Source organism: Phragmites australis, chromosome 24 (genome assembly GCF_958298935.1).
Source record: "Phragmites australis chromosome 24, lpPhrAust1.1, whole genome shotgun sequence".
Classification (NCBI taxonomy): domain Eukaryota; kingdom Viridiplantae; phylum Streptophyta; class Magnoliopsida; order Poales; family Poaceae; genus Phragmites; species Phragmites australis.
This window is the reverse complement of record NC_084944.1, coordinates 7,761,300-7,777,042: the sequence shown is the minus strand read 5'-3', so window position 1 is coordinate 7,777,042 and position 15,743 is coordinate 7,761,300. Positions and strand designations below refer to the sequence as shown.

General features: G+C 41.0%; 2 protein-coding genes across 2 annotated transcripts; one reads left to right on the top strand and one right to left on the bottom strand.

Moving 5' to 3' along the window:
* Nucleotides 1-454: 454 nt before the first annotated feature.
* On the top strand, nt 455-2,692 carry LOC133907482 (expansin-A31-like). Its single transcript, XM_062349533.1, has 2 exons — nt 455-711; nt 838-2,692. Exons 1-2 carry the CDS (start codon nt 465-467, stop codon nt 1,464-1,466), a joined length of 876 nt encoding a protein of 291 aa, XP_062205517.1. The 5' UTR covers nt 455-464; the 3' UTR covers nt 1,467-2,692.
* A 945-nt stretch (nt 2,693-3,637) lies between these two features.
* LOC133907471 (expansin-A28-like) lies at nt 3,638-4,934 on the bottom strand. Its single transcript, XM_062349525.1, has 3 exons — nt 4,695-4,934; nt 4,250-4,568; nt 3,638-4,077 (listed from the first exon to the last, which is right to left on the bottom strand). Exons 1-3 carry the CDS (start codon nt 4,813-4,815, stop codon nt 3,765-3,767), a joined length of 753 nt encoding a protein of 250 aa, XP_062205509.1. The 5' UTR covers nt 4,816-4,934; the 3' UTR covers nt 3,638-3,764.
* Nucleotides 4,935-15,743: the final 10,809 nt, after the last annotated feature.

Here is a 15,743-nt window from a genome sequence, read left to right as displayed (position 1 = left end):
GCCAAATGAACGAACCAATACACGTCTCTGATAGATCGGTTGCTTTATGGACCCTCAAAATCACAGAACATGCCCCGAACAGGGTTTCAACTAATGTGGAAGGAATCTCCCAGTTAGTTGAGTTCGTTGCCGCGCGAATCTTTCAACGGAGAGGCACCTAACTTGACTAAACAACATCGGAAAATGGTTGATCAAGGCCTTCGTCCAAGATTAGCCGACGCCAAAGTCAATGGCCTTGGGGCTGATCGGCTAGCCTGCAGTCCGTGACGCATATATGGCGATGCATCTGTATGCATGTGCTCCGATCGGACACAGATTGCGTGCGTTCTGACTTCAGACACAAGGCACGACCATTACTCCCCTAATCCCATCCCACACCAATCGTGATTGGTTTACTCTCTCTCCTATACCTTGAGTCGGTCTCCACACATCGTCTCTATTTAAGCAATGGTAGCCCTAGAGCCATGCATCTCATCCCACAAGCTCAAACCAAACAGTTAGCCTCTCTCCTTCGGCAACCTCGTCCTCACGAAAACACCTTCACTTCCATTTCGTTTTCTGCAGTTAGCTCTGCATTGACGCCCATGGAAATGGCGGCTAAGTCCCTGGTTTTGTGCACAGTGCTTGCGGTGTGCCTTGCGGTCGCCGCGGCTGGCTGGTCTCCGGGCACCGCCACGTTCTACGGCGGATCCGACGGCTCCGGCACGATGGGTAAGCTTGCATGCGATGAATCGCATTTCGGTACAAGAGCTAGCTCGATCTGCACAATTTTGCTACCTGCGTACATGCTACTACGTCGCTAATGCAACATGCATGTGTACGATATATACTACGCAGATGGCGCGTGCGGGTACGGCAACCTGTACAGCGCCGGGTACGGCGTCAACAACGCGGCGCTCAGCGAGACGCTGTTCAACGACGGCGCGTCGTGCGGGCAGTGCTACCTCATCATGTGCGACACCGGCAAGTCGACGAGTTGCAAACCCGGCAACACCATCACGGTCACCGCCACCAACCTGTGCCCGGCCAACTACGCGCTGCCAAACGGCGGCTGGTGCGGCCCGGGGCGGCCCCACTTCGACATGTCGCAGCCGGCGTGGGAGAACATCGGCATCTACAAGGCCGGCGCCATCCCCGTCCTCTACCAGCGGGTCCAATGCTCGCGCAGCGGCGGCGTGCGCTTCAGCTTGGCCGGCTCCAAATACTTCTTGCTCGTCAACATCCAGAACATCGGCGGCAGCGGCTCCGTGGGAGCCGCCTGGGTCAAGGGCACCGAGACGGGGTGGATCCAGATGTCCAGGAACTGGGGCGCCAACTGGCAGGCTCTGTCCGGGCTCGTCGGCCAGGCGCTCAGCTTCGCCGTGACCAGCACCGGCGGGCAGTACCTGCAGTTCCCGGACGTTGTGCCGGCGTGGTGGCAGTTCGGCCAGACCTTCACCGCCACCAAACAGCAGTTCACTTACTAAAACGTGCAAGCGGCCGGAGTGACCGATCTCCTTCGCCATTTCTTGCGGTTCGGTGGAATGGCGAGTGCGTGCTCGTGATTTTGACGGAGCTAGCTGCACTTGCCATTGCATCCTTGGTGGCCGGCATTTCCCCTATGTGATGCTCCGACTGCGGGAGGTGCGCCCGGTGACGTGTAATTTCGTATTTCGTCCCACTTTTGTTATGTCCAACAATTGTTTTTCTTAATTTTCTTATCTATCTTGTTATTTGAGTCTTACATATATGTAAGAAATATTTTAAATGAATTATGGAAATTGTTATTTGAGGGGACAACAAATCATTATCACTATTTGAAAATCCCATCAATCGTCAACAAATAAGTAACATACTCCTAAAAAAGAAACAAAATAATAATTAAGTGACATTTTGGGTGTTGATACATAATTCTTTCATCATTGATTTCTATTTTATTAAGTCTACAATTCCTGGTATATTAAAAATAGTTACAGTATAAATCTATGAAAAATGATTTTATATGTCAAAGGTAAACATACGTAAATATATCGGTAGAGAAAATACACAAAAATTCGGTTGCATCCCAAAAGCATCACTTACTTTTTACTAGAGGAAGTAAGATGTCCAACCTCAGATGGTACCGAGATTAAGGCGCAGTGTGCTATGTTGAACCTGGATTTACCCAAGATATTCAACGTCCGCTTCTCAATGATTTTGTGCGGTACTTGCGTTTTTTTACAACTTAACCAGTGCATTTGTCTATTTTTCTAAATATTTCTACTAACTATATACAAATTTATAATTATACGAAAGTATATACTTTATGGTTATATTTACGTGTTATTATATCTATATATTATTGAACCAATTGTTCATAATTTTTTGTAAAACTTTGACTTACGTTAAATGTGGAGCCTTGCCTCATTACATGTAGGGAGATATAATACTTGTCCCTGTAGTCATGAGGAAAACTGATAATGCACAATCATTTTAGCTTTCACTAATATTAACGTGGTTTTCTGGATTGGGTATATGGCAATTTTAGGTAGCATATATATGTTGAGTTTTTAAAAGTATTTTAATCTCATATTACAGAGGACATAGCTGAAGAAAGTTGTATCGATTTTTGGAGAAAGTGCTGATGCCCAAATCAAAACTCCTTTATTGTTTCGTTTTCTTGCATAGTTGCTCATCCCTTGGGCTGATAAACTTCTAGCATGTACTTTAGCTGACTGTAAGTCAGCCTTTTTCTTTTTGTTGTTCCACTCTAGAATCCAGAAAATGCTATTATTTGTACCCAATTTTTATCCTTCAACATCACTAGTACATTTAGTGTAAGATCAAACAAATCAACAACTAATTCCACTAAACACATAATCATTCTTCTATCTCTATCTCTACTACTTAAAAAATACATAGTAATTCTCGCGACAGGCAGGATGTCCTGCCTCGAATCTTGCAGACTATCTCTAAACTTTACAGAAATTATCCACCTCATACCACTCAATCTCTACTACTTTATTCCGCTCCTGAAAACCCCGCTCCCGCGTTTCACCTCTGGCTCATGCGCCCGCCTGTCCAGCTCGTTGCGTGCTATGCACATCGGCCGCCTCTCGCAGCTCCTGACTGACATCTGCATATGAGCGAGCCCAATAACTAGTAGAGATTAACACTCGCGATGCTGATATTGGCACACCTGACAAAAAGATTGCACGAGGAATTTAAGATTATTGTCGCAAGATTAAATTTTGAGTTATAACTTTTTTCATCTAGCTCCGTATATCGTGACATTCAAAATAATCACCCATGCCCCCCCCCCCCCATATTTCCCTTAAAAAACTTGCTCTGTTGTAGTTTTCTTTCCTTTTCTTTTTTTAGATGTGCTCTGTTGGTGCGTTAGGTGAGGCTAATCAGCATATCATGGGGCGATTCTGTTGGAATTATATTGATTAGGTTTCTGACTTGAAAGGCCATACTAGACTTGTACTTGAGTCTTAGCAAAGTAGAAATGCAGAATGAGTGAGTAGTGTAATAAGAAATGGTCGCTGCTATCTGAATAACGACAGGAAGTGCTGAAAAAATTTATCAGGTCCAATTCTAAATGGAAAAATAATTCGATTCATATACTGATCAAAATAACGCAACCGACAACATATCCTTCTACATATACAGATAGTAGAAATTAACTCAAAAAATCCCAATTACAGATCAGCCCACATTGCACACACCATAAAGTCAACCGATGAATTAATTGGTTTATATGAGAGCCAGCCACATGCATATGCGCCGGCACCCTGACTGAACTAATAGTCAAACTGGTAGTTGCTGGTGAAGGTCGTGCCGAAGTCCCACCACGCCGGCACGACGCTGTTCATGTACAGCGTCTGGCCGCCGGTGGAGGTGATCTTGAAGGAGAGCGCCTGGCCGACGAGAGCCGAGTTGCACTGCCAGAGGGCGCCCCAGTTGCGCGTCAGCGTGACCCACCCGGTCTTGCTCCCCTTCACTGACATTGACTGGATGGAGCCGCTGCCGGCGACGTTGGTGATGAGCACCAGCTCGAAGTAGTTGAACCCGGTGATGATGAGCCTCACCCCTCCCTGCCTCCAGCACTTCACCCTGCACAAGCATCATATGATGTCAGTAACACAAACCTTGTTGGCAGAATTATCTCGCAACACGGCTCTCGGTTCGGCCGGCATTCCGACGTTTGCCGTGTCTTGCTGCGCTAGCTGTTGTTGCAAGGAGAGAAATGATGCGTGTATATATGCTGCAAAGGTGGCCTTCTTACCGCTGGTAGAGGATGGGGATGATACCGGCGCGGTAGATGCCGATGTGCTCCCAGGCAGGCTGGGACATGTCGAAGTGCGGGCGGGGCGGGTTGCACCAGCCGCCGTTGTCGCTGGCCAGCGCGTAGTTGGGCGGGCAGAGGTTGGTGGCCGTCACGGTGACCTTGTTCCCGACCTTGCACCACCCAGATATGGCGTCGTCGCACCTGATGGTGTAGCACTGCCCGCACGACGCGCCTTCGTTGAACAGCACCCTGCTCAGCGCCGCGTTGAGCACGCCGTACCCCTGACTGTACAGGTTCCCGTACCCGCACGCGCCGTCTGCAATCAACGACGCATGCAGTTCAAGCCAAGTATATATTTAAGAGGCTGTTACGGCTTACGATCGATTAAGTCGTGAGCTCGATTGTCAGTGGAAGTTGAGGGCGCGACCGCCCAGGTACGTACGCATGGTCCCGGAGCCGTCCTTGCCGCCGTAGAACGTCGCGGTGCCCCTGCTCCAGTCGTCCGCCATCGCCGACGAGACCAAGAGCGCGAGGACGACGGCGAAGGATTTGCTGCTGCTCATCTCGGTCGTACTTGACGGTTCACTAAATCAAAGCGCGGGAAGGATCTAGAAAGGATAGATGTAGAGAATGCTGAGGACAAGAGAAGCTAGCTAGTCGATCGATGGATGGATCAATGGCGGGCTGCACGGCTTAAATAACATGAAGGGAGCGCAACTAACTGCAGGGGACGACGACGACGGGAACGATGGCCGTTGGCAGGGAATATAGGGTGATGATTGCACGGCGCGGTACCATGCATGATCAGTGCTAGCGAAGCTCACATGCGTGCATGCAAATTATTGCGCGCTATGTCAAACCTTGACGATTAATTAGGCGCCATGCATGTATCGAGAGGACTCCGACTTGGACATGACGCATTATTGATCCTATCTCTTCCATCTCAACGCCGGCGCGTTCGGAGCCGGTGAGGATGTCCACGTCGGCACTTTTGTTGGCTACCGTCCGATTCGCTTCGAGGGAAATTAGGACCGTCCAAACTTGGCTGGCTTCTGAGTATTCGACTGGTCTCTTCTTGAGAGTTCCAGCAGCGTCTTTTCAAGCCCGCTAGCGACCTCTTGAGGATTAGACTCCCCAAGCGATCTCGCATCCGCGCCGCCACCGTGATCACCACTGCGTTCGATCCCCGCGCCTCACCGCCATCAATCTTGCGTCTGCGCCGCCACCGCCATAACAGCGTCCGTTCTCCACGCCTCACTGCCACCACCGCCGGCTCCTCTCGACGTGCTCTCGCCACCACAGCCGCCATCGTCGTTTCCGCTCTGCAACCACCACCCCGTCGCCATCCGCGGCGCCCACCCCACTACCCTCCTCCACTCCCACTCCCACACGGCCACGAGCACCACCAGTATAGGCCGCTGGCTGTACCTGCACCGGGCAAGGGAAGCGAGCGAGAAGCATCGCTGCTTGTTCCTTGCTTCCTCCTCACGTACCAATTTATGTGCAAACGAACCACTGTCCTTTTGTTGGTAAGAAACCGTAGCCCTTGTCAAGAGAAATCCAAAATGAAAAATTTTAATTATGTTTGTTAGATCGCTATAGATAAATTGCTGGTAAAATTTGCATATGCTGCCAGTTGTTTTCTTCTCAATTGTGACAACATCTATGCAATTTCAATGTATCAAACTTGGGTTGTTCAAATAGAGACTGTTGAGTGAACTTTATCAGTCTCAAGAACTGCTGTTGAGTGCAGCTTAAAATTCAGTGCAGATGTTTACAAGATCAAGAGATGTCATGTAGTCCCTCTTCTCTGAATATTCAGCAGTGCCCTTGATACTTGCATGTCACAATCAAACAAAAGGCTGTTCATCCAACAACAACATGTTTTTGCATAAAAATCTCCCCCCCCCCCCCTTCCCCATTGATGTATGAATGAATTCGTCCTATGGTAGCAAAAAAAACTAATCCGAACTCTAGAAATTGGAATGATCCTTCAAATTTGATTGTTCACTGACCAAGAAGACATCACATTCTACCATATTCTGCTTGAGCACTCTCTGAATGTGTGTTTTATCAAGAAAGTAGTGGCATTATATTTAAAAAAAGTACAGATCTCTGGAAGAAGATTTTGATGTGCTGTTTAACAAACGGCATGTGTGTTATATGCTCTGTATTAAAACATGAACGTTTGCAAAAGTCAAACCATGACTGTTTCATATCCTCTCCACTCTCCAGATAATATTATTGTACCACTTTACATGTCATTTTACTTAATTAGTATTTTCTTTTTTAATTATAATACAGGGGAAATTAATCTTTACCTTGGAGGCAGTGATACAAAGAGGACAAGGAAGAAAAAGGCTTAAAAACCAAGGTAAACATATACTCTATATATCAAATATTAACTTATTTGATTGTTGAGCAGTGTGTTGCGTCTTACAGCAATATTAACACAGGTTGCTACTATGTGTTCAATTAAAATATCTTTTATTGAATTATTAAACTGTGTCATTCATAAATATAAAATAAACATATTTAGATCTTAGCAATGATACTTATTTGTTTACTCAACTTTATCAGTTCAAGCATGCTTCGATTTGATCCCTTTGGAGGTAATAGTTAACAAAACATTTAGTAAGTTTCAGTCATTTTGGTTTTACTCCATATCAGATTTATCCTTTTACTTCAAATCTATTGCCTTCTAACTACAGATAAGGCAAAAACATTGGTAATGGAAATTTCTTCTTGATAAAAACAAATCTTTTACTTTTTCTATTCAGTGCAAATAATATTTTTGAACAACTGCACATGTCACTATTTAAGCAGGTTTTACTTCTATAATTATAGTGCACAACAAATTATTATATAGCTAGGAGGCAGTGATACAAGTACAAGAACAACAGGAATAAGGGAAAAAAAGGATTGGAAACCAAGGTAAATTCACATACTATTTTATATGACATAATTTATTTTCCATGTACTCAATGTATTATATATTAACTTATTTGATTGTTGGGGTGTGTGTTGCGTCTTACAGCAATAATAACAGAGCTGCTTGCTATGTGTTCAATTAAAATATCTTTATTGGATTATTAAACCATATCATTGATAAATACAAGATAAATTATGCATCATTCATTACTGAATTGATGGAGGATGGTAGTACAATTATAGGTTTAGAGATTGATATTCCAAAAACAGTGCATTATCCTATAGAGCAAACTTATTTTCTATGGTCAATGAATCACCATGCCACACTTTCACCTCATGAACAAGTTACCTTAGAAGCCATATATCTACTACAAAAAATATATGGCTTCGACATTCTTGACTATAGTTACCATCAAATGTTGTCATGTAGAAAAATGAGCCAATCAATCAACCACATCTCAATAGATGCGCTCAATTTCAGTAGGAAATTGATCTCCACCAGCGACAAAGAATGTATGAACAAGTATCAACATTTCCTTTCTGAATTTGCCAATTTCTGTCGATGCTTGTAACATTCAATAGCTAACTGAGCAACTATGTATTAGTTCATTTTTTTTATTTCTCTATTCCTCTATCTACTTTGATCTGCTTCGTAATTTCTCTCGATGGTTGTAACATTCAATAGCTTATCTCATTTGCAGATTGACGATGATAGCATGAAAATTAAGCAGACGCAGTAAGAGCACCTACGACCATATATAACAAAATTAAATTATAAATCTCAGCATTACTAATCTATTCTTTAATATTGTACTTGAATCTACCTATCCTACATACTAACGGCGGTGGAATCCCTAGACGCTCAGGGGCTCTGCTACTGTATATACTGTAGCAGGACCCACCTATCACTGTATACGTATATGTATATACGTATTTGTATATATATAATATGCTTTCTATTTTCGGAAATACTAGAAAATGTGAAAGGAAAATTTGTTATATTGATAAATCGACTGAAACAATCTAAACTGCAAAGAAAAAAAAACTAAAACTCAAAAAAATAAAAAATAAATTTTGTTACATTCTTATTACTGTCCACAAATATATTATGTATATATATATATATAAATCTATATAGATACAAATATATATTTATATTTATATATGTATATTACACACATGAGTTTAGATGAATTCAACATCCCACTTTCAATAACATATACTAACGGTGAAAAAATCAGTGCACTAATACGAAACAAATTTTGTTAGTTCTGTATTACTGACGTAACTACTGCTCAACAATATATTGTGTGTATGTGTGTGTGTATATATACACACATGAGACTAAATGAATCCAATATTCTCCTTCCAATAACATATATTAATGGTGAAAAAATTGGTGCGCTCCATGTACTATTAAAGCTACTACAAATCATACAACATTCAAGTATAACATTTATTCAAAATCGGCGTAGCAAAGCGCGCCAATCTACCTAATGAAATCAAAACGCAAGGTATCCAGCTTCATCAGATACAACAACAAGTAAGAGACCCTATGTATCTACAACAGCAGAGTCACAGGTAATTTTTTTCTCTTTAGTTTTGATGGCACTATAATCATTGGAAACCTAATTGCACAAGAGACTCATCATAAAGACTATACAATTTTCTCATGTAGTACAATTATCATAGATAAGATTGATCTGTATGGTTGTTAGGATCTCATTATTTCATTATCTAACACCATATACAAATTATTAGGATGACCAAAATGAAGATGACTTGGGAAACAAAATCAGCAAGAAGAGCTCTGGTCACAACAAAAAGCCTAAGTAGCAATAAGTTACTATAACTCCAACATCTTCTCTTCTGTAATACAATATTTCTTTTTATCTACATCATAGTTATGGCTCAGTTGATAACTATATACACAATGCTTGAAACTACTAATCTACTCTGCAAATGAATCTTTCTCGGTGTTAATTTGATGTTTTGCTTGGTGCAAATTTCAAAATGAGTGTTTGTGCAATGAAAGTGTACTTGACCAAAGCAATTGCTATAATTTCTGACCTCTAGGAGAAGTGATGTTGTCTCTCTTTTGATCATATTGCAATAGTTTTCAATAAGTATTACAAACATTGCCTCGAATGATGCAACATGATTATCACATCCCAAGGTCAATGCCAACAGCTACCCTTGTTCAACCATAGTGATTTAGTGAAGATAGTGAAATTGGAACTCAATAATATTTCAAAAGCAAATATATTGTTGTTCCCATGCAAATTCTACTTTAACAATTCTCAAAGTTCCTTCATAAAATCCTCCATATCTCCATTTTTCAGATCTCTGTAGATTGATGATTGCGTAGATTAACTTTTTAGTTCATGCCAATTTTCAATTGTAGTTTCTTACAAATGACTAATGTTCTAACTTCATTTCCAGTTTTGTTCAGATTTGGAACAAGCTGTAGAATCATTCGATTCTGACATATTGAAGATGTCTACAATATAACACTTGGTTCTTTTGTGTTAGTTCCACTTAATTATTATGTATACTTTAAGATGTCGATGTCTCTAGTGTTACCTCATTTTGGACCATGGTGGACATACTTCACAGCTAATGTAAAGCTGATAGTTTTGCCTTTTGGTACGGCTAGACAACTTCAATCCTGTGTATATTTTGACACAGCTAATGTAAACCTCTAATAGTTATGGCTCTTGGTATGGCTACATAACCTTGATCCTATGTATATTTTACTGAACTACCTATAAGACTAAAGTTAAAGATGAGTCTGGAACAACTTGTAAGCTACCTACCTCTGTATGTAGTTCTCTCTACCTTCGCGTATGTAATAAAAGTCCTTGTACAATCTGTTAAAAAGTTTGTAAAGGAAACAATATTTGCTCCTCTTACGTCAGCGAGGGCCACCCTGCGCACTGTTGGCACGCTATTTTCTAGTATGACTTCTAGACTCGTACAATCCGTGGGCTAAACGGGCTGGCCAATCCGTGGGCTGATTGGATCGGGTCTTGTTAGGAAAGAGCTGGCAAGGGGCTTAGCTTGTGAGTCGTAAATTATAGTGGAAGGCTAGAAGCCCTCTTTGTCTCGTTGTTTGTCCGATAGAAGTTTTCTCGTTCCTCTCGGAACAAAAAAAGATAAAAGTTCTCATTTCTCTGTGCACTGCGGTGGTGACGGTTCTAAGGCCGTGTTTGTTTGAGCTTCTGCTTTTGAGCTTTTCTGAAAAGCTGTGCTTTTGGCTTGTCTGAAAAGCTGCTTTTGGAAATAGGTTGTTGGCTTCTACAATAAATTTTTGGCTTCTCAGCACATAGCTTCTCAGAGAAGCACATCTCAGCGAGCTTCTCAACTTTAGTTCATTTTCCTCAGAAACAGGCTTCTGACTTCTCCAGAAGCCACTTCTTCAGAACCTCGTTTGTTTTGGCTTCTGGCTTCTGGCTTCTGCCAGTAGCAGAAGCAGTTTCAGAAGCAGCAAACAAACACAGCCTAAGTGCCAAAAATCTTTCGATGAGGTGATGTGTGAGCACCTCTCCCTGTCCTCCCTTCCTCTCCCTCCCTTCAATCAGATATATTGCTTGGGTTGGACCTACTTTGGAGCCGTAGGGGATGGAGGTGATGAGGGTGCTACACCGGCACCGTCCTGTACTCCAATTGCATCGTGAAGGTCCAAGAACTCCACCCTCCAGAGGGAGCAGCGCATCTCGCCGGTCTCCAAACATAATCGTGGGCACTCCTGGTGGGATGGTGACATCTTTTCTGAGTCGAACTCGAGGCGCTCCTGCTGGCCGCTTGGCATCTCCTACCCTCACGTCATGCCGGTGTGTGGCCGAGTTTGCCTCCCAGTCGCGTCTCCCCTCGCACCGAGTTTTTTTTATATATTTTCTAATATTAATATTTAAACAAATATTTTTTATATAAAAATTTGTACAAATAGATGTCTACCGTCGTATAAAAGGACTACATTATTTTCAAAGGACGGTTAGTATATCACGGTGGTACAGGTACCTCTTACCGCTCTCTCAGATGGCGGTTAGGCCTCACACTCCCCTTACAGCCCTTTGAAAGAGCGGTTAGCGCCCGTGCCAAGCCCCCTTGAGCGTCCCTATGAGGAACGGTAATGTCCTAAGAGAGGATGATTTATGATACTTAGAAACCTAAAATAAAATTGGCTCCAAAAACTTCACAAGATAAAAATACCTCAATTTGTATCTAAATGTGTTCTAGGTTTATCTAGTGTGTCTACTCTACCGCTCAATAGAATTGCAACATACTCTAGCAAGGTAAATTACAAGTATGTAAATGCAGAAATATAAATAAGGTAGAGAGATAAACTCGGCATAAGAGATTTTTTATCCTGTAGTATCGATTGTATTAATGTCACCTCTAGTCTACGTTAGAGCTCCACAAAAGATATGCTTCTGGTCAACACGATTCTTCTAGTCACGGCTCTTGAGCTAACAAGTCACCAAGACAAGATCTCAAGCACGCTGAGCCACGAAGCCACCAAGACAAGGTCTCACCACTAGCCTCTATTCCAGTCACTTGCTGCCGTAATCACTTCGGAGCTTGAGCCACCAAGGCAAGAGTCTGCACATCTCCGTACACGTGTCTTGCCGCTGCTCCACACCAAATCGGAGAGTCAACAAGCTTAAGCCATAAAAGCCCAATATGCTAGCAAGTCACCAAGACTCTAAGGCATCGACGTACCACTCGATACAAACTAGAATCACTCATTGATCCATTCTTCAAGCTGCAACATCTATCTACAACTCACTCTAGGCCTATAAGCACTAAACACTCTCTAATCTTGTGCTTAATTGCCTTGGATAATCACTTTAAGCACTTTGGTAGCTTGGATATCTTCTCAAGTGTGTATGAGCTTCCTTTAAACTCCAGCAGCATGTCATACCTTCAAATGACTGAGTAGATGGGTATTTATAGCCTCAAACCCGACAACTAACCGTGTTCTTAATGGCTCAGAAAAGCTGTTAATATCGGATGATTCAGTAAGAATAGTAGTACTAACACTGTATCATCCAGTAAGTACAACCTTAGAAACTAGCCATTGGAGTTCCACTTAAAGTCTCTGTGAACACCGGACACTCTGATATGCCTTCAAATCCATCACCGGACCTTCTGGTGAGTTATCTTTAATCATCCGAGTCTTTGCAGTCTCTCTATGTGAAATGTTCCAATGCATTCATCCGGTGTTCATTCTATTCACACTGGATCATCCGGTGAGTTAAACCTTCTCTTCTTTTCCCTAGAAATGCTCTGGTGCAACTATATCTGTGATCACCGGACTATGCAGTGAGTTGATCTTCATTCTTCAGCACTTGTAGTAGTCTCTGCAATAAATGCTTCGGTGCTATACTCCGTTGTGCACAAACCAAGCACCGGACCATCCGGTTCATTAATTTTCAGTCTTCTAATGCTCTGGTGTTACCCTGTGCAGATCACCAAACTATCCGGTGAGGTCCTTAGCCTTCTCCTCCTTTATCAGAAATACTCTGGTGAGTTCAACACATAGAGCACCGAACTATCCGGTGAGGCTATCATCCTCTATGCACAATACTTCGATGAGTGCAAACTCCTGAACACCGAACTTTCCGGTGAGATCAATTCTTGTAGGACTTCTCTAAAATCAAACTTTATCCTGGCTGCAGTGACTTCTTGATGTATTGCATCCATGAGACATACTAACATCTATTCTTGACAACTATGTTAGTCCCCATGACTATGTTATCATTAATCACCAAAATCACAATCATAGCCCAATAAGATCATTTTCGCTACAATCTCCCCTTTTTGACGATTGATGATAACACAACTAAAGCAAGTGGCAAATAATAAATTATACCTGTTGTAAAAAGCATAAAGTCTTACCATATTGCCTGGATCCATGTTTTTACCATTTAGTTTCCTTGATCGACCCATGCAAGAACTTCTCCCTTTTGTCAACCTAGGTGTCTCATGTTATTTTTTTTATCTTCTTCTTCTCCCCCTTTTTCAACTTCGGCATTTCTAGATATCTTGTATCTTGCTTCTTGCTTTGGTCGTCAAACTTCTCCTCTTTGTCAATAATCTCAAAAAGGGCTACAAACATATGTTGAACTCGAGAAAGAATGTTAAAGTACATGAGAGAGAACTTCATAAATCATGATCCATATGAAATGATACCAATTGAAAAGATATACCAATTATAAGGATACGAGGCATTAATATTATTGAAAAAGACAAACAAAGATCATAATTTATGAAAGTCACCTGATATAATTTAAACTCCCCTTTATGTGTACATACATATAATGAGACATACTTGTGAATACCACTGTTAGGAATATAGCAATATATACACATCTAGACACTAAGTAGCAGTAGGAAGTTTAAGTCATATCATGCATGAATGTAGGTTAAATGTAGAAATGAATTGACAATGATACCAATTGAAATATTTAAGCACTGCATACCTCTAAGGACGTGCTGATTTCTCCATAAGACTACAAAGCACATGTTAGTCTCAAAATCACAATTTATAAGATATACTCGCCTTGACTATATGCATATAAATATTGAATACTTATGAGAGATATACACTTATTTTCGATAATAATGGGAAGGGTACCCTATAGATTAGTTCATGGCATATAAAAGATACCAATTGAGATCTAATATGAATATATTTTTCCTGTTTTTTATTTTTTAAAATCTTCAACATTTCGAATGTATTAGTTCAACATTTCAACGGTACTGTTACAACATTTTGTGTAAAAAATATTGAATTAGTTTTTCTAAAATGTTGAATCAGATTTTAAAAAAAAGTTGAATCAACTATTTGAAATTGCTGAATGCATAAATGGCGTAAAATTGTAAAATCTAGACAATTTAAAAGGATTAGAAAAAAGAAAGAAAAAGAAGAAATTTGCTGCTTTATTTTGTGGGCCGAGTTTCCTCGTGGTGGGGCAATTTGGTGGGCTGTCTTGGGCTATCCTTCGTGGGCTGGTGGCCTGCTCTATTCGTAAGCTAAAAGTAGCCCGCCTTGTATACAGGAGGTCCCATGCAAAGGGGTGCGCGGCAGGCCAGCCCTGTACTTGGGTAGCCCCCGATCCGTTCTCTCGGGGGAACTTGTGCAGCCTGTGAATATTTCGAGCTTTTTTATTTTTTTATTTTTTAATATAAATAATTAAATAAATATACTTCGGACCAAAAGATTTGCAAGAATAGTCCTTACCGCTTCTCATGGGGCGGCTATACCCTTACCGCTTCCTGAGAGTACGGTAAGCAGTCCACCACTTGCTACGTGGCTTACCGCCTCCTCAGCCAAAAATATTGTTCATATGACTATTTTATCTTTTTCATCTTCTTTGTATGAAATAGTGGTTTTTTATTGCTCCAAAAATAATATAAATTTTTTTACGTGTTTCATAATCTATGCGTAACCCATTTTAATTAGATTGACCCAAAAAGTATATGTAGAATTTAAACTAAAATTCTCCAAAAAATACTACTTTTATAAGTTCTAACAATTGTTAGGATCTTAAATAAATTTCCAAAAATCTAGAAAATTCACTAATATTCTTCTTATGTGATGACTAATTTCGAAAATTATTTACAGCTATAGGTTATATGGTAAAAAAATGAGTTCCTTTGTAATATTCTATTTATATGCATTTTTATCATTTTATGTGATATTCTTCTTTTATTTCAATTTTATCTGGACTTGGACTCAGTTGCCATGGAAGGGATTGTGTTGGGATGTGTTAGACATGCATGTGTTGAGGTAGCTCTCGAAAGAAAATGGTAGCTAGTACTCTGAAGGCCGAGGAGAAGAAGGAGAGGTTGAAGACATCTCGCGGGAAGGGTGGTTCAACAAGTGTAGATCACTGAGTTTGTTACTGCTAATGTATTTCAGGTAAGGTATTCATGTACCGTATACTACGTATATCGTACCATCGTAGTTGCAGTTTACGAATATGTTGTCAATTCAGTATGATTAGAAGCAATGTATCCCGATGTACTGTCTTAGTCTTATGTAATATTTCATTGTACCATACAGTCAAGGGGTGTATATGTTCGAATTCAAATTGAATTAAAAGAAAAATGTCACATTAAATGATAAAAATACATATAAATAGAGCATTACAAATGGACTCACTTTTTCACTATATAACATATGGTTGTAAATAAGTTTAGAAATTAATCCATCATACAAGAAGAATATTAGTGAATTTTTCTAGATTTTTGAAAATTTATTTGAAACCCTAACAATAGTTAGAAATTATAAAAGTAGCATTTTTTTGGAGAATTTTAGTTTAAATTCTCCACATGTTTTTTGGGTGAATCCATTTAAAATGGGTTGCACATGGATTATAAAACATGTAAATAAAGTTCTAATTTTTTTTGAGCAACAGAAGACAACAATTTTATACAGAGAAGATTGAAGGGAAAATAACCCTATGTACAGTACTTTTGGCGCTATTGGTGCTATACTGTTCATCTGAGCACAGTAGCGCGTGGTGGAATGCTTACCGTCCTCTCGGGGTGG

What these genes read in the sequence shown, in the direction of transcription:
- LOC133907471 (XM_062349525.1), bottom strand. Translation starts at nt 4,815, where the DNA reads ATGAGCAGCAGCAAATCCTTCGCCGTCGTCCTCGCGCTCTTGGTCTCG. An exon ending in GGACGGCTCCGGGACCATGC is followed by an intron (nt 4,569 to 4,694) that starts GTACGTACCTGG and finishes CGTTGATTGCAG; the next exon opens with ACGGCGCGTGCGGGTACGGG. An exon ending in ATCCCCATCCTCTACCAGCG is followed by an intron (nt 4,078 to 4,249) that starts GTAAGAAGGCCA and finishes ATGCTTGTGCAG; the next exon opens with GGTGAAGTGCTGGAGGCAGG.
- LOC133907482 (XM_062349533.1), top strand. Translation starts at nt 465, where the DNA reads ATGCATCTCATCCCACAAGCTCAAACCAAACAGTTAGCCTCTCTCCTT. An exon ending in CGACGGCTCCGGCACGATGG is followed by an intron (nt 712 to 837) that starts GTAAGCTTGCAT and finishes TATACTACGCAG; the next exon opens with ATGGCGCGTGCGGGTACGGC.